The 23,178-nt window shown below is 41.5% G+C and overlaps 1 protein-coding gene and 1 non-coding gene across 2 annotated transcripts in view; both read right to left on the bottom strand.

Moving 5' to 3' along the window:
- Window positions 1–1,475: 1,475 nt before the first annotated feature.
- The window catches only part of SERPINI2 (serpin family I member 2), a 42,346-nt gene continuing 20,643 nt past the window's right edge, over window positions 1,476–23,178 (bottom strand). Inside the window, exons 8-10 of the mRNA XM_038744641.1 lie at window positions 19,959–20,045; window positions 12,452–12,541; window positions 1,476–1,562 (exon numbers count right to left, since the gene is read on the bottom strand). Coding sequence (XP_038600569.1) covers window positions 1,486–1,562; window positions 12,452–12,541; window positions 19,959–20,045 — 254 coding nt within the window. The 3' untranslated portion in view covers window positions 1,476–1,485. The remainder of the gene's footprint in view (window positions 1,563–12,451; window positions 12,542–19,958; window positions 20,046–23,178) is intronic.
- On the bottom strand, window positions 20,941–21,014 carry TRNAN-GUU. The gene has a single exon. It is a non-coding gene; the product is annotated as a tRNA-Asn (tRNA).

Raw genomic sequence — 23,178 nt, 5'->3', positions numbered from 1 at the left:
CCAAAGCCTATTCACATTCTTGTTTTCAATCAGATGAAGGGTAAATTTGAAAGTACTTGCCTTTCTAATGTGAATAAACTGGAAACTATTCAGTTGAATAAATAGGCAAGATTTTATTCTCAGGGGTCTAACTGATTGACTCTGTACTCAAGCTTGATCTTTTATCTTACCAATGTGAGGGAAAGTTGAACTGGGTGCCTTTAAAAAAAAAAAATCCCTGAGGAGTTGGTTTTTCCTAATTGCACCCATTCATTTTCTGTGGAATTGACCAAAAGTGGACAGGCACTATTTGTAATAAGGTTTTAAACAAAACACCTTGGTTTGTAAACCCGCTTTTCACTTACATGAAACATTATCAGTGTCAAGGAGTTTTTGCTTTCTCAGCTGTTCTTCAGGCAGCAGTTGGGTAAGGAGAATGACCTCGGGAAGGCTGGTAAAAAAAGTCTGAAATGCAATCAAGCAGACAAGTTGGAGTCAAGGTTTCTGAGACTCTAAATGTTTCTGTAGGGGCAATTTTTTTTGGAACTAGACATTTGTTTGCCCTGTGGTGAATCATGTTCAAACACATGTTTCTGATAGAAAAAACCTCACACAAAATACATTTGTTTCAAGTGGACCTGGGCAAAATTCCTAGATCTGGAATTCTATCATGAAATATGGCTAGCTCGTGATTATCCCGTTGTCATCTATGCCCCAACAAGAAGTTTCCCAGCTATATCCTCCCAACCTTCATGATAGCATTCAGCTAAAACAGAGAGTGGAGCACCAGGGAGTAGAGGAAAGCAGAGGGTCAAAGAGAGCAGGGGGGTAGAGGAAAACAGGGAGTCAAAGAGAACGGAGGAATAGATTAGATCAGGGGAATAGAGGAGAGCAGTGAAGCAGAGGAGAGCAGGAGACAAAGAGAGCAGGGGAGTAGAGGAAAGCGGGAGAGTAGGGGACAATAATCAGGATCTTGACTGACAAGGACACAGAGACATTGAGGAATTCTGGGGAAAATATAGAAGTCACGTCTGGGGGCCCTGATAGAACAGGCAGTAATTTAAAAGTATCTAAAAGACTGATGAACTAGACCCTTGAATATAAAAAATTTGAAGAATTCAGTGCCTGAAAACATATAGAGAAACAAAGTCCAAAAAAAGAATATTATTCAATTTCTTTGACAGGCGACTGAAAACAAAGATAATCTGATATCTAGTCTGGGCACATACAGATCCACATTTTTATAACAAAATTTCCAAAAACACTCACTCTGTTATTTTCAAGGCTCATCCAAAACGTACACTGAACCATTTATCCACAGACTATCAACCACAGAAAGAACGAAAAAGGCAAATACATATCTAATCTCACTTTTTTATTAAGACAAATTCCTAGACTTTCCAATTTGGGAAAAAAATGAGAATGTTAATATAAAATGATTTTACAATATTTGGTCCATCATTCATTTTCCAAGAATGCCTTTTTCCTTTAAGTCAGTGGCTTCATTTACAGTGAATCTGTATCTCTTCCCTTTATCTTTTGAACTTCAGGATCTGCCATCCTTCCCATAAACAAAATTGATTCTAGAAAAAGAAAGGGAAGATTGTTTTGTAAATATAGAATGATTTGGAGTGAATTCTGTAACACTTTGTGGTAATCATTAGGGTATTGCACAAGAAGGTATACAAATAAATCAAGTCTTTAGCTGGCATTCTTTTTTAATGTTCAGGATTAATTTCCTTCCCTCTTTTTAAAACTAGCATTATTCTGCTACATCAATAAGAATCATAGCGCAGTTCATTTTAGTTGGTTCCTTAGGATTTTCAAGGCATTTGAAAACATGAATTAAATAAATCTCATTCTCCCTTTGTTTTGAAAATGCATTTCTCTTGTTATAGTACACATAAGCATACATTAAAATTCAGAAGAGTGGAGTGGATATTTTACTCCAGATACAAGTAAATGAAAATGTTTCTAGAGGCATAATCGTGTGGTTGTTAAACGGCTTGAGTTTAAATTTTAATGCCTAGTATGTATCGTTGGAAGTAGAAAACATGTATTCTACTGGTTAGAAATGTAATGACACTCTGAATTAATACTTAATGCAGTGCCACAGCACTTAGGACAGTGCCTAGCACATAGTAAGTACTTAAATACAATATTAATAATACATTTTCATATCACCAACACTCTCCGACTTTCACTGGAGTCAGAGAAAACACTGCAGAAAAGCAAACATCAGCTTCTAATCATGTCTGTACTTGGTAGCTAAAAAGGAGCTTGCAGTCTCAAGGCGGAGACAGACATTAATCTAAATAAACAATAATAATTATCATAATGATGGTATTTGTTAAGCACTTACTGTGCGCCAAGCGCTGGAGTATTACAAGTTGATCAGGTTGGACGCAATCCCCATTTTCCAGATGAGGTAACTGAGGCACAGAGAAGTCAAGTGACTTGCCCAAGGTCACACAGCGGATGTGTGGCAGAGGCAGGATTAGAACCCATGACCATCCGACTCCCAGGCCCATATTCTATCCACTATGCTATGCTGTTTCTATTTATTTTGTTAATGATGTGCACATAACTGTAATTCTATTTATTCTGATGGTTTTGACACCTGTCTACATGTTTTGTTTTGTTCATTCATTCATTCATTCAATCGTATTTATTGAGTGCTTACTGTGTGCAGAGCACGGTACTAAGAGCTTGGCAAGTATAAATTGGCAGCATATAGAAACGGTCCCTACCCAACAATGGGCTCACAGTCTAGAAGAACAACTGTTCTAGAAGAACACAGTCTAGAACAACTATTGTTGTCTGTTGGGTAGTGACTGTCTCTATCTGTTGCCGACTTGTATTTCCCAAGAACTTAGTACAGCGCTCTGCACACAGTAAGTGCTCAATAAATATGATTTAATGAATGAATGAATATCCATAATAAATTATGGGTATGTACATATGTACTCTGTAGCATGGCTCAGTGGAAAGAGCACTGGCTTTGGAGTCAAAGGTCAAGGTTTCAAATCCCAGCTCCGCCAATTGTCAGCTGTGTGACTTTGGGCAAGTCATTGAACTTCTCTGTGCCTCAGTTGCCTCATCTGGAGATTAAGACTGTGAGCCCCCCGTGGGACAACCTGATCACCTTGTAACCTCCCCAGGGCTTAGAACAGCACTTTCCAATCAATCAATCAATCATATTTATTGAGCGCTTACAGTGTGCAGAGCACTGTACAAGTGCTTGGGAAGTACAAGTTGGCAACATATAGAGACAGTCCCTACCCAACAGTGGGCTCACAGTCTAGAAGGGGGAGACAGAGAACAAAACCAAACATATTAACAAAATAAAATAAATAGAATAGATATGTACAAGTAAAATAAATGAATAAATACATAGAGTCATAAATATGTACAAACATATATACAGGTGCTGTGGGGAAGGGAAGGAGGTAAGACGGGGGGATGGAGGGGGGAGGGGGAAAGGAAGGAGGGGGCTCAGTCTGGAAAGGCTTCCCGGAGGAGGTGAGCTTTGGAGTCAAAGGTCAAGGGTTCAAATTCCAGCTCCGCCAATTGTCAGCTGTGTGACTTTGGGCAAGTCATTGAACTTCTCTGTGCCTCAGTTGCCACAGTGCTCTGCACATAGTAAGCGCTCAATAAATACGATTGATGATGAGGTGAGCTCTCAGTAGGGCCTTGAAGGGAGGAAGAGAGCTAGCTTGGCGGATGGGCAGAGGGAGGGCATGCCAGGCCAGGGGGATGATGTGGGCCGGGGGTCAACGGCGGGACAGGCGAGAATGAGGCACGTTGAGGAGATTAGCGGCAGAGGAGTGGAGGGTGCGGGCTGGGCTGGAGAAGGAGAGAAGGGAGGCGAGGTAGGAGGGGACGAGGTGATGGACAGCCTTGAAACCCAGGGTGAGGAGTTTCTGCCTGATGCGCAGATTGATTGGTAGCCACTGGAGATTTTTGAGGAGGGGAGTAACATGCCCAGAGCATTTCTGGACAAAGACAATCCGGGCAGCAGCATGAAGTATGGATTGCAGTGGGGAGAGACACGAGGATGGGAGATCAGAGAGAAGGCTGATGAAGTAGTCCAGATGGGATAGGATGAGAGCTTGAACGAGTAGGATAGCGGTTTGGATGGAGAGGAAAGGGCGGATCTTGGCAATGTTGCGGAGCTGAGACCGGCAGGTTTTGGTGATGGCTTGGATGTGAGGGGTGAATGAGAGAGTGGAGTCGAGGATGACACCAAGGTTGCGGGCCTGTGAGACGGGAAGAATGGTAGTGCCGTCAATGGTGATGGGAAAGTCAGGGAGAGGGCAAGGTTTGGGAGGGAAGACAAGGAGTTCCATCTTGGACGTGTTGAGTTTTAGGTGGTGGGCAGATATCCAGCTGGAGATGTCCTGAAGGCAGAAGGAGATGCGAGCCTGGAGGGAGGGGGAGAGAGCAGGGGCAGAGATGTAGATTTGGGTGTCATCCGCGTAGAGATGATAATTGAAGCCGTGGGAGCGAATGAGGTCACCAAGGGAATGAGTGTAGATCGAGAACAGAAGGGGACCAAGAACTGAACCTTGGGGAACCCCCACAGTAAGGGGATGAGAGGGGGAGGAGGAGCCTGCAAAAGAGACAGAGAATGAACGACCGGAGAGATAAGAAGAGAACCAGGAGAGGACGGAGTCTGTGAAGCCAAGGTCGGATAGCGTGTTGAGGAGAAGGGGGTGGTCCACAGTGTCGAAGGCAGCTGAGAGGGCGAGGAGGATTAGGATAGAGTAGGAGCCGTTGGATTTGACAAGCAGGAGGTCATTGGTGACCTTTAAGAGGGCAGTTTCCATGGAATGTAGGGGATGGAAGCCAGACTGGAGGGGGTCGAGGAGAGAGTTGGTGTTGAGGAATTCGAGGCAGCACGTGTAGGCAACTCGTTCAAGGAGTTTGGAAAGGAATGGTAGGAGGGATATGGGGCGATAACTAGAAGGTGAGGTGGGGTCAAGAGAGGGTTTTTTTAGGATGGGAGAGACATGGGCATGTTTGAAGGCAGAGGGGAAGAAACCAGTGGAGAGTGATCGGTTGAAGATGGAAGTTGAGGAGGAGAGAAGGGATGGAGCGAGAGATTTCATGACATAGTAAGCACTTAATAAATGCCATCATTATTATTATTTTTAAAGGAGCAAATTCAAATGCAAGTGTAACACAGAAGGGAGTGGGAGAAGAGAAAATGAGTACTTAGGGAAGGTCTCTTGGAGGAAATATACCTTTAATAAGCCTTTGAAGATGGGGAGAGTCATTGTCTGTCAGATATAAAGATGGAGGATGTTCCAGAAAAGAGGCAGGGTATCAGTGATAGGTTGGTGGCAAGATAGACAAGATCCATTTACAGTGTGTAGATTGGCATTAGAGGAGCAAAGTGTGCAGGCTGGGGTGTAGTGGGAGAGCAGTGAGGTAAGGTAGGAGGGAGCAAGGGGATTGAGTACTTTAAATCCAAATGGAAAGGAGTTTTTGTTTGAGGTGGAGGTGGATGGGCAACCACTGGAGGTATCTGAAGGGTGGAGAAACATGGACTGAATGTTTCTGTAGAAAAATGACCTGGACAGCAGAATGAAGTATAAACTGAAGGGGGGAAAGACAGGAGGCAGGGAGGTCAGCAAAGAGGTTGATACAGTAATCAAAGGGGGATAGGCTAACTGCTTGGATTAACGCGATAGCTATTTGGATGGAGACAATATTTTAGCAATATTTTGAAGGTTGAAACGACAGTATTTAGTGAGAGACTGAATATGTGGATTGAATAATGATAATAATGATGGCATTTATTAGGTGCTTACTATGTGCAAAGCACTGTTCTAAGCACTGGGGAAGTTACAAAGTGACCAGGTTGTCCCATGGGGGGCTCACAGTCTTAATCCCCATTTTACAGATGAGGTAACTGAGGCCCAGAAAACCCAAAGTCACACAGCTGACAATTGGTGGAGCTGGGATGAGAGAGATGAGTCAAGGATAATTCCAAGGTTACGGGCTTGTGAGACAGGAAGGGTGGTGGTGCTGTCTCAATAACAGGAAAGTCAGGGAGAGGACAGGGTTTGGGTGGGAGGACAAGGAATTCTGTATGGGACATTTTAAGTTGGAGGTGTTGGTGGGACAAGTAGTGATGTCCTGAAGGCAGGAGGAAATGCAAGTGATGAATGTTGCTTTGATGCTAGTGGTTTAATCGCAACCTAGGATTTAATTGTTTATGATGCCTCCTTGCCCTGTGATCTTAAGAATTATTCATTTGGACGTTGATGGAACTGGTAGAAGTTACATGCTGCATCTGTTAAGATCTCACAGCACAAAAAAGTTGAATGCTAATATTGTTTCTTATCCATTCAGTTTGGTCTGAATCTGAATGGCGAATGTTGCCCTCTCCCTCTGTCTCTGTCCCAACAGAAATATTAGCGTCTCGATTCATTCATTCATTCAGTCACATTTATTAAGTGCTTACTGTGTGCAACGCACTGTACTAAGCGCTTGGGAAAGTACAATGCGGCAATAAAGAGTGGCAAACACTGCCCACAGTGAGTTCACAGTCAAGAGGGTAGGTAGATTCAATATTCTACCACTTTGCATCCTGAGACAGTGGGCTGCTTTGGTGGCAAAATTCAGTACCAATATTCAGTTCTGTGTCAACGAAGAAGATCCTCTGTTGGGTGATGATTTTCACAACCATCTTTTCATGGTGTTTGATAGGCACTTATGTTGTGCCAACCACTGTACTGAGCATTGAGGAAGAAACAAGGTAAGCAAGTTGGACACAGATTGTCCCATATGGGACTTACAGTCTAAGTAGGAGAGAAAACGATTTAATCCCCTTTTTATAGATGGGTAAACTGAGGCACAGAGAAGTTAAGTGACTACCCAAGGTCATACAGCAGCCAAGTGGTGGAGCTGGGATTTCAACCCAGGTCCTCTGGCTGTTTCCTAGGCTATGCTTCTTCCCTGTAACATCTGCAAACTGGAAGCTCATTGTGGGCAGGGAAGGTGTTTACCAACTCAGTTATATTGTACTCTCTCAAGCACTTTGTACAGTGCTCTGTACACAATAAGTGCTTAACATATACCATTGATTGATTGGCTGCATATAGATGGAATCTAAAAGAAATGACAAAAACACTTCAGAGATAATAATAATGATGGTTTTACTAAGTGCTTGCAATGTGTCAAGCACTGTTCTAAGCACTGGGGTAGACACAAGGTGATCAGGTTGTCCCATGTGGTGCTCACAGCCTTAATCCCCATTTTACAGAGGATGTAACTGAAGCACAGAGAAGTTAAGTGACTCGCCCAAAGTCACACAGCTGATAAGTGGCGGAGCTGAGATTAGAACCCACAACCTCTGACTCCCAAGTCCGTGCTCTTTCCACTAAGCCACGCTGCTGACACAGATTCCCACCACTGCTAGTTTGCCATATGTTAAAGTTTTTGGATTAATAATAATGATGGCATTCATTGAACTACGTACTGAGGTAGGCAAATGGGGGTAGTTTGAAGTTAATCGAATTGGACCCCGTCCTTTTCCCATTTGGGGGCTCTGAGTCTAAGAGGGAGGAAAAAGTATTGAGGAAACTGAAGCAGAGACTCCTTCAAGGTCACATAACAGGGCAGAGATTCAGCTAGGATTAGATCTTGGGTCTACTAGACCTTTCTGCCTGCCCAAATCCTGGAAGATTCTTTCAGTACTTGTGATTTTTCACCAAGCTTTGAACTAGACTGTGAGCCCATTGTTGGGTAGGGACCATCCCTACATGTGGCCGATTTGTACTTCTCGAGCGCTTAGTACAGTGCTCTGCACACAGGAAGCACTCAATAAATCCGATTCAATGAATGAATGAACTAGAGCTGCTGTAGACATGTGGCTCTTTCTAGGAGTCAGTCACATTTTCAACCTCTTCAACTGCAGTTTAAAAGTTCTTCATGGGAAGGGATTAAAATATCAAATTTTTAAGAAAATAGTTCTTTTCCTTAATTCACTGCACTAGAACATTCAAGTTTAAAGTGATTAATTATTTGCTGCCCAATCATATGTTCCAACTCACAATATAATGAACATGGCAATTAAACAAACCCCTGAATTAGTATACCAGGTAAGATTGACCAGCAAGAAAGAAATGCTCTACTCATTTAGGTTGTATCCTGTTTTACCACATATTCCATTTATCACCAATTCCTGTCGGTTCTATCTTCACTAAATGGCCTGAATCCAGCCCTTCCTCCCCATCCAAACTGCTACTATGCTGATCCAAGCACTTACCCTGTCATCATCAATCGTATTTATTGAGCGTTTACTGTATGCAGAGCACTGTACTAAGCGCTTGGGAAGTACATCCCACCTTAACTACTGCACCAGCCTTCTCACTGGCCTCCTGTCTCTCATAACTCCAATCCACAGTATCGACACACTCTGTTGTATTCTACAGTTCCAGCTCTTAGCATAGTTCTCCGCTCATCATAAACTCTCAATCAATACCATAGATAGATTGCTCGATTGACTTGCTAATTAACATCACATTTTCTGAAAAAAAGAGAAGTCACTTGGTTGGAATCCCACAATAAATGACAATAGGAACAAGTGATTTCTCTCATCCCTAACCATAGCTAAACACATAGGAAAGCTCATTCCTATTCATTGACTATTTGAAACGTGTTCATTGATTTAGAAGCAAAAAGACTTCACTCCACTTACTAATCCTTATCTCTCTGATAGAGGTCTTAAACATTGAACATGGTGGATGGCTCTAACTGCATGAGTGGAATATTGGTTTTATCTATGTTTGAACAAAATGATTCACTGAATGCTTGGAGCTGAGATGTTTCATTTTATACATCATTATTCATAATTTGCCATTGAGAGTCAACAAAGTCAATGCACATCTCAGCATGAAGAAAAATAATAAAAATAGAATGTTATTTATTGTTCTGCAGGTTTGGCACAGTTCAAGTTTCACATGGTTGCATTATAATAGCTAAGCTGTTCAGCAGCAAAAGTCATAAAAAGCCTAACCTTTGAACTAAGATATTGCATTTGTTGAAAATAATTTGAACACAGATAAAAACTGGGTAAGCTAACTACATTTATGTACTCCCAAAACATGCCTTTACATCCTAAGCACATTATCAGGATATGATAAATGCTCTATAATAAGTTCAAAATATTTAGCTGCCTTGAATATTTTCTCTAATTTCTATGTGAGATGACTAAAACAAATGAAAAAAAAATGCAGCGGGCGATTGTCATGAGATAGTGACTATTTCTTCTCTACAGGGCTACTAAAGGCTCACCTCCTCCAAGAGGTCTTCCCAGACACCCCCCCTTTCCTCAGTTTCCCCTCCCTTCAATGTGGCCCTGACTCGCTCCCTTTGCTCTACCACCCTCTCCCCACCCTACAGCACTTGTACAAATCTATAATTCTATTTATTTATATTGATCCCTGTTTACTTGTTTTGATGTGTATATATCTATAATTCTATTTATTTATATTGATACCTGTTTACTTTTTCTGATGTCTATCTCCCCGCTTCTAGACTGTAAGCCCAGTGTGGGCAGGGATTGTCTCTTTTTATTGCTGAACTATAGGAGAAGCAGCATAGCATAATGGATAAAGCACAGGCCTGAAAGTCAGGAGGTCATGGGTTCTAATCCTGCCTCTGCCACTTGTCCACTATGTGACCTTGGGCAAGTCACTTAACTTCTCTATGTCTCAGTTACCTCATCTGTAAAATGGGAATCGCGACTGTGAGCCCCATGTGGGACAGGGGCTGTGTCCAGTCCTATTTTCTTGTATCCACCCCTGGGCTTAGTACAGTGCCTGGTATGTAGTAAGTGCTTAACAAATACCATAATTATTATTAATATTTTCAAACAATTAGTACAGTCCTCTGCACACAGAAAGTGCTCAAGAAATACGATTTAATGAATGAACTAAATGAATGAATATTCCTAGTAATGAGCTGTAACCCATCCCAAGTACAATTTTAATGAAAATCTAGTTTTGACATTTTAATTTCATCTCTACTCATAAAATAGAAGAGATTCCCAGTAAGACCTGATTGTTAGACATCTCTAAAATAAATACATTTTTGTTCAGTTTTTTCCTATGGTTTGCTATTAAATAGTTTCAGAATACTAATGTCAGGCCACCTACTATGTAGGTCAGAAACTAAAACCTCTAAGCAATTGTTTTCTTTCAATGATTAAGCACTAATTCTAAGAAACTGGAGTTCTATAAATGTTGAAAGCTGCATGACATACATATTGCTGTACTTGGTACTCGAAGACGCCATGAATGATGAAATTTACCATCTTTTGTATGTGTGTATTTGTGTGTCTATGTGATTCAAAACACCCAGTCACCTTATTTGCTACCGCAGAAATAATCCCTTGTGGGGTTGACATAGTAAATGTTTGCTGCACCTTTTGTTTATTTCACTTTTGTCTCCCTGTAACTAGAGTGACATAAACTAAGAACATGAGAGCCCTCTTGGTAGCATGGGCTAATGGATAAAGGATGGGCTTGGGAGTCAGACCTGGGTTCTAATCCCAGTTCCACCATTTGTCTGCTGGTCGCTTTACTTCTCTGTGCCTCAGTTACCTCATCTGTAAAATGGAGATTAAGACTGTGAGACCCATGTGAGACAGGGACTGTGTCCAACCCTATAACCTTTTATCTACTGCAGTGCTTAGTACAATGCCTGGCACGTAGTAAGCACTTAACGAATGCCAGTTATTATTAAAAGTCTAAAGCTGAGGAGTTTGCAGAATGAAACTCCCCAGAGGGGAAAGTCAGGTGCTACTTCTACTTCCAAACCTCTTGAGGTTTGCCGATGTAGAAGGCTTTTATAGTGAATCTGCTGATATTGACCTCATCCCTTCAGCCCAAGAAACCCAAGCCAACTTCCTCTGCAATCATTTGTTCCAGTGGAAATCCTGACCATCCATCCATCAATCGTATTTATTCATTCATTCATTCATTCATTCAATCGTATTTATTGAGCACGTACTGTGTGCAAAGCACTGTACTAAGCACTTGGGAAGTACAAGTTGGCAACGTATAGAGACAGTCCCTACCCAAAAGTGGGCTCACAGTCTAAAACAGGGAGACCCTACTGTGAAGGAAGGTTTCAATGATATGAGTGACTCCTTTACCAGGAAAGATTGATTGATTGATTGGGATCCCAAATCCAAAGCAGTTCCACCAGGGAAAAAGGAAAGCACAAAAGTATACAAATCCTGTATTCTGTGAATATAACTTTAGTGTAACTATTCGGTTAGGAATATTCCAAGGAGGGGTGAGAAGGATAGTCCTTGCAAGAGGATGCAAGAGCCTTACTGAAGGCACATCTCCTCCAAGAGGCCTTCCCAGATTAAGCTCCACTTTTCCTCATCTCCCACTCCCTTCTTCATCCCCCTGATTTACTCCCTTTGCTCTTCCCCCCTCCCAGCCCCACAGCACTTAATGTACATATCTGTAATTTTATTTATTTGTATCGATGTCTCTCCCACCTCTAGACTGTACGCTTGTGGGAAGGGAATGTCACTGTTCATTGTTGGATTGTACTTTCCCAAGTGCTTAGAACAGTGCTCTGAACACAGTAAGCACTCAGTACGTATGACTGAGTGAATGAATAAGTGATGCTCAGAGAGGTAGGGGAAAAAGAGACAAATAAACCAGACATCAGAATTTGCCCCCGTGAAGTTTTCTAGGTTCTTACTCCAACACCTCAGCCCTCTCTGCACATTCAAGAATGGAGTGTGGATAGAGAACCCCTTAGTATGTTGATTTCTATGGTTACTCAGCGCTTAGAGGGGCTCATTTCCCTTTTAAAACCTTGAATATGTTCAAAGCATTTTAGAAACTGTAGTAATTTTAAGAAGCAAAAAATATAAAAAACTCAGGCGATACCACCAAATCTGAAGAAAACTCATCTTTTCAAATGGTAGTTACTAAGCTCTTATTATGCGCTGGGCACTGTACTAAGCACTGGAGTAGATACAACATAATCATGTAGATACAACTTAGGGCTCACAGTCTTAATCACCACTTTACAGACGGGGTAACTGGGCTAGAGAGAATTTAAGTGACTTGCCCAAGGTCACACGGCAGACAAGTGGTACAGCCTGGTCTCTGAATCCCACATCCATGTTCTTTCCACCAGACCATACTGCGTCTCATTTCAGGAGTGATCGGAATCCTGACTTCAAATTTTGCCTTTTTTGAAAAAGACACTAAAAATGCAACTTCATAACAAGAAAATTCCATTTCTACTACCTTGCCTAGGAAAATGGTTTCAATGGATCAAAGTTTCACCAGGTTATTCAGATGAAATTTTGCTTTCTTCTAAGGCCACATCTTACACGATCAGAACAGGATGACTAAAGTATGCAGCCATAAATAGGTCTACAATTAGATAATCAGTCAAAGAATGATTCAAATTATTGTCCATTTACCTGTTGGATTATTTTTCATGATAAACATAAATGGATGATTGGCCACAAACTGGTTTCGAGCAAGACTCATGATGACAGGAACCTGCATACCTATAAAATACAGTGCATATATAGATATTAGTTGAAAAGACTGGGGACAGAGAATATACCAAAAGGACTTGTTTATATACAGAGACAGTCACATCAAAGAATTAACATCTAAAACTAATTTCCACCTGGGCCATCAAAGAGTCAATCAGTGTTCTTTATGGTAATCCAAAAAGACCCTTCTTCATGATGACGGTATTTATTAAACTCATACTGTTCTGCAAGCACCATTTGGACCACTGGAGTTGATACACCATAATCAGGTTGGACACAGTATGTGTCCCACAAAGGTGCTCACAGTCTAAGAGAACAGTTGTTTCATCTCTATTTTACAGATGAGAAAACTGAGGCACAGAGAAGTTGTGACTTGCCCAAGGACACACGGCAGACAAGTGGGAGAGGCAGGATTAGAACTCAGGTCTCCTGATTTACCATCCTATGCTCTTTCCATTAGGCCTGGTGACTTTAATATTACAAACAGAAAAATATATATTAATGATATATATGGTGGTATTACACATACACTACTATATATACCATTAATAGATATTAATATATACTATATATCAAGAAATTATGACAAGAAAATCATACATTTCATATATATTACTAAGTATACATGTGTGTACATATATGTATATGCATACATATATATGCAATTTATGGTTTTCTTAATTCTTGCATCATTTCTTGATATATGATATAGATATGGATATGTGTGTAGGTGTGAGAAGCAGCGTGGCTCAGTGGAAAGAGCACGGGCTTTGGAGTCAGAGGTCATGGGTTCAAATCCTGGCTCCACCAATTGTTAGCTGTGTGACTTTGGGCAAGTCACTTAACTTCTCTGTGCCTCAGTTACCTCATCTGTAAAATGGGGATTAAGACTGTGAGCCCCCCGTGGGACAACCTGATCACCTTGTAACGTCCCCAGCCCTTAGAACAGTGCTTTGCACATAGTAAGTGCTTAATAAATGCCATTATTATTATTATTATTATTACTATGCATGCATGTGTTTGTAATTTGAGCATTCTGTCCTTGCTTTCAATTATATAAACTTGGTTAAGTAGGTACATTGACCGAGTGGTATTTTACCAACTATCCATGTGGTCTCTAAGTTTAAGGATGTGAAATGCAATGTGTAGTTCTTATCCTGGGATTAGAGCTAATAATTCATTGATTTCATAAATGATCTCTGTCAAAAACTCATTAATTTATTTTTCCTTTTTAATGCTTTCTTACATTTAATGAATAACAAAGGAAAAATAATTATTTTAAACTAATCAAAGCAAATTGTGCTTTGGATCAAATCATTAGTAACTCAGATCTGGCATCTTCCAGAGCCAAAATCCACTGTGTGTCATGAGTTTTGTACTAATTAATTAATTATTAATTTAATCAATTTTATCCCTAAGCTACTTAGTCATCTGCTTGATTTACATATTTAGTGTTGCAAATGTATCAGAGTTGTATCTCCATGAAATAATACCATTAATGGCAGTAAACAACTCTCCTGCAGATCTGTGAGATGCAGGAATAAGACTAAACCATCAAGAATATCTAAGTAACACTTTTTTATTTGTTTTAGACTCACCCAGCTAAACGAGCAAGGGCAAGGTCAGAACCACGAGATTTGCACAGAGCTACATTTTATTTGGGTACATTTAGGCTTCACCTAAGAGATCAACCTGAACCAGTGACTTAATAATAATAATGTTAATAATTTTGGTATTTGTTAAGCCCTTACTATGTGCAAAGCACTGTTCATCCACCAAGCTAGCTCTCTTCCTCCCTTCAAGGCCCTACTGAGAGCCCACCTCCTCCAGGAGGCCTTCCCAGACTGAGCCCCTTCCTTCCTCTCCCCCTCGTCCCCCTCTCCATCTCCCCCATCTTACCTCCTTCCCTTCCCCACATTACCTGTATATATGTATATATGTTTGTACATATTTATTACTCTATTTATTTATTTATTTATTTTACTTGTACATATCTATTCTATTTATTTTATTTTGTTAGTATGTTTGGTTTTTGTTCTCTGTCTCCCCCTTTTAGACTGTGAGCCCACTGTTGAGTAGGGACTGCCTCTATATGTTGCCAACTTGTACTTCCCAAGCGCTTAGTACAGTGCTCTGCACACAGTAAGCGCTCAATAAATACGATTGATTGAGTGATTGACTGATTGGGGGAGATAAAAGGTAATCAGGTTGTCCCACGTGGGACTCACAGTCTTAATCCCCATTTTCCAGATGAGGTAACTGAGGCACGGAGAAGTTAAGCGACTTGCCCAAAGTCACACAGCTGCCAAGTGGCGGAGTTGGGATTAGAACCCATGACATCTGACTCCCAAACCCGGGCTCTTTCCACTGAGCCACGCTGCTTCTAATGTGTGTTCCCCCTAATCCAAAACTAACTCCGAGTGAATACTGGGAGACACGTTAGTGGTCTCAGAGTGGAGGTGATGTGGCTTCTACCCATCACTGCAGTACCTGCCCCACAGTGAATCATCAGTCTATCAGTGTGGAGAGCACTGCACTAAGGGTTTAGAAGGGCACAATAAATTTGGTACGGATGCTTCCTTGCCTTCAAGGAGTTTGCACTCTAAAATGAGTCAGTAAGATCAATTACAGACAGGAGGAATTATTTGAATATAATGATATGTACATAAGTGATTGAGTGTGGTGGGAGGTAGACTGTAAGCTCCCCACTAGATTGTAAGATCCGTGACGACAGTATTGAGGGCAGGGATTGAGTCTACCGACTCTATCATATTGTCGCTACGACCAGTTCCATGGGGACCCAGATTTAGGAGAGCCGGTCAATGTCAGGAGTATTTATTGAGCGCTTACTGAAAAGCGGGAGGAGGAAGCCAGAGGCTCACTGTGTGGTGCCGCTCCCTGAGGGAAGTGTAGCCTTAGGTGAGCCAGTCTGAAAGAAGGATTGGGGAGGAAATTGGGGGGCCAGGTAGATGGAGAGGAAGACCCTCAGCCATTTGGATGGAAGAGGTTGATGAGCTGTGTGCCTAGGAGAGCAAGGCATGGGGAAAGCTAGTGATGCGACCCTGAATGGGAGTCAGAAGGAGGTGGGTTTTAATCCTGCCTCCACCACTTTTCTGCTGTGGGACTGTGGGCAAGTCACTTAACTTCTCTGTGCCTCAGTTACCTCATCTGTAAAAGGGGTATTAAGACTGTGAGCCCCCCGTGGGACAACCTGATTACTTGTATCTGCCCCAGCGCTTAAAGCAGTGCTTTGAACATCGAAAGCACTTAACAAATGCCATAATTATTTTTATTATTACCTTGCTTCTATCCCAACACTTAGAACAGTGCCCGGCACATAGTAAGCGCTTAACAAATACTATTAAAAACAAGCAAACAAACAAACAACACAGGGCCCAAGGAGGGATTGGAGATGAATTTAGATTGAGGTTAGGATAACGTGGAGGTTCAGGGTCCAGAGATAGAACTCCAGAGGATCGAGGATCCTGCTCCTGTAAGGAGAAGTGCGCTCAGAGAACCTGCATCCCGACAACTTGGGAGAGAGTGAGGATGGAACCTGGTATGCCCCAAGAAAGGGTGGGAAGGACCAGATGAATGTGAGAAGTACAGAGACCTCCAGGGGTATTCTATCTCGGGAAAGGTGGCTTAATTATATTTGTTCTACTGGTACCTTGTTAAGAAATTATTAACAATTGTTTTGATCTCAGACCTTGGTTTCTGCCTCAGTAGGGCTGGGGAAGAAACTCTGGGAACTGGGGAAATGTGTGGACCTATGAAACTGCAGGAATAGAAGGGGGCTCTTTCTCCACCAGTTGTCTGCAGCCAGCCTCGGGAGGCAAGAGGAAAGCTAGTCTGCAATGACCACTTCTCCTCTGGAAATGTGCCTGGGCTTCAGATCTAAAATGCTGGAACCTATAGGGGATGCAGGAACTTAGAGAATCTTGAGCAGAGATTCTTCAACTTGTGTTAGAAGTACAGGAGAGCTGGAGGTCCTTAGGACTCAGTGGAGGCTGTCAGGGGTCTGGGGACTGCTAAATAATAATAATAATGGCATTTATTAAGTGCTTAATTTGTGCAAAGCACTGTTCTAAGCGCTGGGGAGGTTGCAAGGTGATCAGGTTGTCCCACGGGGGGCTCACAGTCTTAACCTCCATTTTACAGATGAGGGAACTGAGGCACAGAGAAGTTAAGTGACTTGCCCAAAATCACACAGCTGACAGTTGGCTGCTGAAGTGACTCTGGGGGATTCAGTCAGCTGGGATAGAGCTGAGAACCCCTGGTCATGTCATAATTGTATTCTCCCATATGTTTAGTAGTCAATCAGTCAGTCTGTCAGTCATTTGCATATATTGAGTGCCTTACTGTGTACAGAGCACTATATTGAGTGCTTGGGAGAATACAATACAACAATATAATGGACACATTCCCTGTCCACAGGTAGCTTACAGTCTAGAGGGGGAGATGGAAATTAATATAAATAAATAAGTTACAGATATGTACATAAATGCTATACATAAATGCGGGACAGGGGGTAGGGCAGAGGGATGAATGAAAGGAGCAAGTCAGGATGACCCAGAAGAGAGTGGGAGAAGAGGAAAGGAGGGCTTAGTTGTTGCAGGCCTCTCAGAGGACGTGCGCCTTCAATAAGGCTTTGGAGTTGGGGAGAGTAATTGTCAGATATCAATCAATTGTATTTATCGAGCGCTTACTGTGTGCAGAGCACTGTACTAAGCGCTTGGGAAGTACAAGTTGGCAACATATAGAGACAGTCCCTACCCAACAGTGGGCTCACAATCTAGAAGGGGGAGACAGAGAACAAAACCAAACATACTGACAAAATAAAATAAATAGAATGGATATGTACAAGATAAATAAATAGAGTAATAAATATGTACAAATATATATACATATATACAGGTGCTGTGGGGAAGGGAAAGAGGTAAGATGGCGGGGATGGAGAGGGGGACGAGGGGGAGAGGAAGGAGGATATGAGGAGGGAGGGTGTTCCAGGCCAGAGGCAAGCTTTGGGCGAGGGGTCAGCAGCAAGATGGATGAGACTGAGATTCAGTGAGAAGGTTGGCATTAGAGAAGCAAAGTTTATGGGTTGGGTTGCAGTAGGAGAGTAGATGGATGAGGTAGGAGGGAGCAAGGTGATTGAGTGCTTTAAAGTCAATGGTGAGGAGCCTTTGATGCAGAGGTGGATTCATTCATTCAATCATATTTATTGAGCGCTTACTGTGTGTAGAGCACTCTACTAAGCGCTTGGGAAGTACAGTCGGCAACATATAGAGACAGTCCCTACCCAACAACAGGTTCTGGATGGTCAATCACTGGAGTTTTTTTTGGAGTGGGGAAACATGGCCTGAACGTTAGTACAGCACTCTGCACACAGTACATGGTCAATAATAGCAATGATTGATTCAATGGTTTTCCAAGTGCTTAGGTGGTACAGAAGTGCTGTTGGGGTACGGGGGTTGTTTAGGGTAGAGATGAGAGATTAAATCAGGGCAGGCCTCCTGGAGTAGATGCTGAATAGTCAGTCTAAGAGTTTCAAAATCACTGGTTGGGGCAGCCCACCCCAGGGCCAAGTCCAAGTTGATAAACCCTCACTATGTGACAGTCCATCATCTCTGATCCTGAACAGGAGCCCGTTGCAAGAAGTGGCATTTATTATTATTATTAATAATAATAATGGCATTTTATTAAGCACTTACTATGTGCAAAGCACTGTTCTAAGTGCTGGGGAGGTTACAAGGTGATCAGGTTGTCCCACGGGAGGCTCACAGTCTTAACCCCCATTTCACAGATGAGGGAACTGAGGCACAAAGTTGACTTGCCCAAAGTCACACAGCTGACAATTGGTGGAGTCAAATTTGAACCCATGACCTCTGACTCTAAAGCAGGTGCTCTTTCCACTGAGCCACACTACTTCTCACTTTATAACCTCACATCTTACACGTCCTCTAGTCTGTATGCTCATTGCCCTCAGGGAACGCGTCTACCAACTCTTTGCATTAAACTCTCCCAAATGCTTTGTACAGTGCTCTGCACACTGTAAGCATACTATATATAGCATTAACTATTCTTATTAAGCATTAACACATGTATATATCCCCTTGGAATTCTTTCTTCTTTCTATAATGCATTTCAATGGCTGCCACTTCCTCCACATTGTAAGCTCTTTGAGGGAAATGCAATTGTATGCTTCCAAGCCCTTAGAAGAGTGCTCTGCATAGAGTAGACACTCGAGAAATAATAGTTATTGATCAACTGAAAACAAATGATAGTAAGACCCTATACTTAGGGCAATTATGAATATACCAGCATTTAGCAGGCTGAAATTTAAAATCGCTCCTTTAAAGAATGATAGGCCTAGCATAGTATGCCTGTACAGTTAGGAATTCAGACAGAATACTCAGACTTATCAGAGTTACAGTGGCCAAAGCCACTAAAAAGTTCATTCATTCATTCAATCGTATTTATTGAGCGCTTACGTGTGCAGAGCACTGTACTAAGCGCTTGGGAAGTACAAGTTGGCCACATATAGAACAGTGGGAGTCAAAAAACCAGATCCAATCCACCTCTGTTACTAGCCTACTATGTGACTTTGTGCATGTCATTTGACCTCTCTGGACCCCTATTTCCTTGTCTATAAAATGTGCGTAAGATTTTTGTGGCCCTCATACGAGGCAGGGATTGAGTCCAAACTCAAAACATTGTAGACCAATCAGTGTCTAGCACACAATAAGTGCTTAATATATGTCATTATAATTATCATTATCATAATCATCTTGAAATTCCAATTAGCTAATTTGGATTTTTATCAAAATTATTCCTCCTCACTTTTCTTATATTAAATGGATAGGAGAACCTGATTCTTAATGAATTATCTTTTTAATGCTGAAAGTAGTATTTGTTTGTAGTTTTTTGTTGCTTTTTTTGCACCCAGCAAGTTTCCAGGGTTTAAATCAAAGGGGATTATTTTCCTATCAGAGGATTTACCGGTTCAATAATCCTTTCTTTTCACTTTTGGCCAAAGAAATTGGTTAAAAATGTGTATTACTATAATGAATGTGGTGTCACGTAATATTTAAAATTTATTTTTCATCTGAATTGTCAAATGAAAAAATGGTTCCTTTATCTTGTGTTGTGCATTATAATGTACCCTGTATGGAATGTTAATAATAGTCTTTCAACTTATTACTTGGATTTTAATACTGGCCAAACCCAAATGCAGTAATAAAATGTCCCTTAATTTCCATCTTTCCTCAGAGACATCTGTGCCTGCAGCTTGATTCCTCACAGGAAAAGTATCAAGTAAACTGCAACTCACGTGCCTTTGGCTTTCACGTGAATTCATGTCAGCAGAGACAAATTAGGATGATAACAAAACATTTATTCTCTTGAGAAAATACTTATAACATACCACTGGATGCTGCAACTTCACTGCCGTCTTCATTTACCTCAAAGAAAATTTTTTGTGCAACTTTAGATACATGCAGATCACCGGACTCTAAACGAAAAGTGACATTAATATTTGTTTATCAAATAAACGGTAAAGTATTATTGCCTTTAAAATACTGACACTTTGATTTCATTTTTAGCTTTTGGCTGGGTCAACAGAAAAGAATACAATTCAATTAAAAGTCAATTCAGTAGCATGGAAAATCAATGACAGAAAGACTCTGAAACAGGAGATCTCTAAAAAAGGGCCATTTGTTCAGTCAATCAGTCAGTCAATCGTATTTTATGAGCACCTACTAAGCACTTGGGAGAGTACAATGCAACAGAGTTGGAAGACACGTTTCCTGCCCACATCGAGCCCACAGTCTAGATGCGGAGACAAACATTAATACAAATTAATTATGTATACATACATGTTATGGGCCAGAGGGAAGAAGTGCAAGGGAGATGCAGAAGGGAGTGGGAGAAGAGGAAATGAGGTCCTCATCTGGGAAGATCTCTTGGGGGAGATCTGCCTTCAATAAGGCTTTGAAGATTGGAAGAGTGATCTTCTGTTGGATATGAAGCGGAAGGGTGTTCCAGGATAAAGACAGGCCATGGGCAGGAGGTTGAGGGGGAGATGGATGAGATGGAGGTACCGTGGGTTGTAGTAGGAAAGCAGTGAGGTAAGGTAGAAGAGGGCAAGGTGACTGAGTGCTGTAAAGCTTTTGGGAAGCAGAGTGGCCTAGTGGAAAGATATTGGCCAGGGATTATGGGGATAATCCCAGGGATTATGAGGATTAAGACTGTGAGCCCCCTTGTGGGACAGGGACAGTGTCCAACCTGATTTGCTTTTAGTCACCTCAGAACTTAGTAAAGTATCTGGCACATAATAATAATAACGGTATTTGTTAAACACTTACTATGTTCCAAGCACTGTTCTAAGCGCTGAAAGAAGAAACCATCATCCCTGGGCGGGCTCAAACCACCAACCTTTCGGTTAACAGCCGAACGTGCTAACCGATCGCGCCACAGAGACATTGTAAGAGCTTAATAAATATGACTATTATTAGTGGTAAGGAGCCATATAATACTGTATCTCGTTAAATGAAATCCACTATCTTAAATGTTATGCTAAGAATGAAACATGGAAAAATATACTTTTCACACTTTTAAACTTGCCTAACCTTACGGCTGAGAGTTCAAAGAAAACTGTATTGAAATGTTCTCATTTTGAATGGAAAGACCTTATTTCTGAGAAAGATTTGAAAAATCTGAAGGAAATGCCTCCGGTTCATCAAATAATTCTTCATTAAAACCATTTTTAGATAGGTTGTAAAAGAATAGGACATTTAGCAAGTAAGTGACTTCCAGCATACTGAGTGGCTTAAAATTAGAGCAAATGTACTGACCAAATGCTACCTTATTAATAGAATAAAATATCATAGGCCAGATCCCTGTTTTTAAGTGGTGATTTTAAAAGTTGTAATTGTAGGCAATCAAATAGGACAATTAATTTCAAACATCCTGACAGCCAGAAACCATTAAATTCCTCAATTCATTACTGTATTTCAGTCTCATCTATCTTGCTGTCAACCCTTTGTCCTCTTCCTGTCCTGGAACTCCCTCCTCTGTCATATATAATACACCACCACTCTCCCAACCTGAAAGCTCTCTTAAAATCACATCGTCTCCAACAGGTCTTCCCTAAGTCGGCATTTTCCTACTCTACTTGCCCTCCCATTTGCAATATCTTTGCATTTGGGTCTGTACCCGTTGAGCACTTGATATAATAATAATAATGATGATGGCATTTGTTTAGCGCTTACTATGTGCAAAGCACTGTTCAAAGCTCTGGGGAGGTTACAAGATAATCAGGTTGTCCCATGAGGGGGCTAACAGTCTTGGTCCCCATTTTACAGCTGAGGTAACTGAGGCCCAGAGAAGTTAAGTGACTTACCCAAAGTCACACAGCTGACAATTGGTGGAGCTGGGATTTGAACCCATGACCTCTGACTCCAAAGCCCGTGCTCTTTCCACTGAGCCACCCACTTTCAGCCCCCTAGCACTTATATAATTGTACACATCTCTACACTCTCCCATTCTCCCTATCTGTAATTTATTTTAATATTTCCTTCCCCCTCCAGTCTGTAATTGATTGACAGTGGAAAATTTCCCCCTCTAGACTGTAAGCTCACAGTGGGGCAGGGAATGTGTCTGCTGTATTGTTATAGAGAAGGAGCATGGCTCAGTGGAAAGAGCCCGGGCTTTGGAGTCAGAGGTCATTGGTTCAAATCCCAGCTCTGCCAATTGTCAGCTGGGTGACTTTGGGCAAATCACTTGACTTCTCTGGGCCTCAGTTACCTCATCTGTAAAATGGGGATTAAGACTGTGAGCACCCTGTGGGACAACCTGATCATCTTGTAACTGCCACAGCACTTAGAACAGTGCTTTGCATATAGTAAGCCCCTAATAAATGCCATCATTATTATTATTCTTATATTGTACTCTCCCACACACTTAGTACAGAGTTCTACCCACAGTAAGTGCTTGATAAATACTATTGATTGATTAATTGAATTAGGCATTAAGGGCCAGTTTACAGTTATTTTATTTTAATTCCTAGCAATACCGTTAGGAATATGAATTTACTTTAGAGGCATTTTATATTTCCCTTGAAAAAATATTATTTAAGGCAAGGAATGGAAATTATTTAACTCCCCATAGCTTTATGGTAGCATGGGAAGGAAGACCTATACAACCTAGAACCGCCAGAAGTCTGGAACAGTCGAGGTCATGGGTTCAGTGAATCAATCAGTGACACTTATTGAAAACGATGGCATGCAGAGCTCTATATTAAGCGCTTGGGAGAGTATTCATTCATACATTCAATCGTATTCATTGAGCGCTTACTGTGTGCAGAGCACTATACTAAGCGCTTGGGAAGTACAAGTTGGCAACATATAGGGACGGTCCCTACCCAACAACAGGCTCACAGTCTAGAAGGGGGAGACACAACAAAACAAAACATGTGGACAGGTGTCAAGTTGTCAGAACAAATAGAATTAAAGCTCAATGCACATCACTAACAAAATAAATAGAATAGTAAATATGTACAGGTAAAATAGAGTAATAAATCTGTGCAAACAGGTGCTGTGGGGAGGGGGAGGAGGTAGGGCTGGGGGCAAGGGGAAGGAGGAGAG

Source organism: Tachyglossus aculeatus, chromosome 1, assembly GCF_015852505.1.
Source record: "Tachyglossus aculeatus isolate mTacAcu1 chromosome 1, mTacAcu1.pri, whole genome shotgun sequence".
NCBI lineage: Eukaryota > Metazoa > Chordata > Mammalia > Monotremata > Tachyglossidae > Tachyglossus > Tachyglossus aculeatus.
This window is presented reverse-complemented; position numbering and strand designations above follow the sequence as displayed.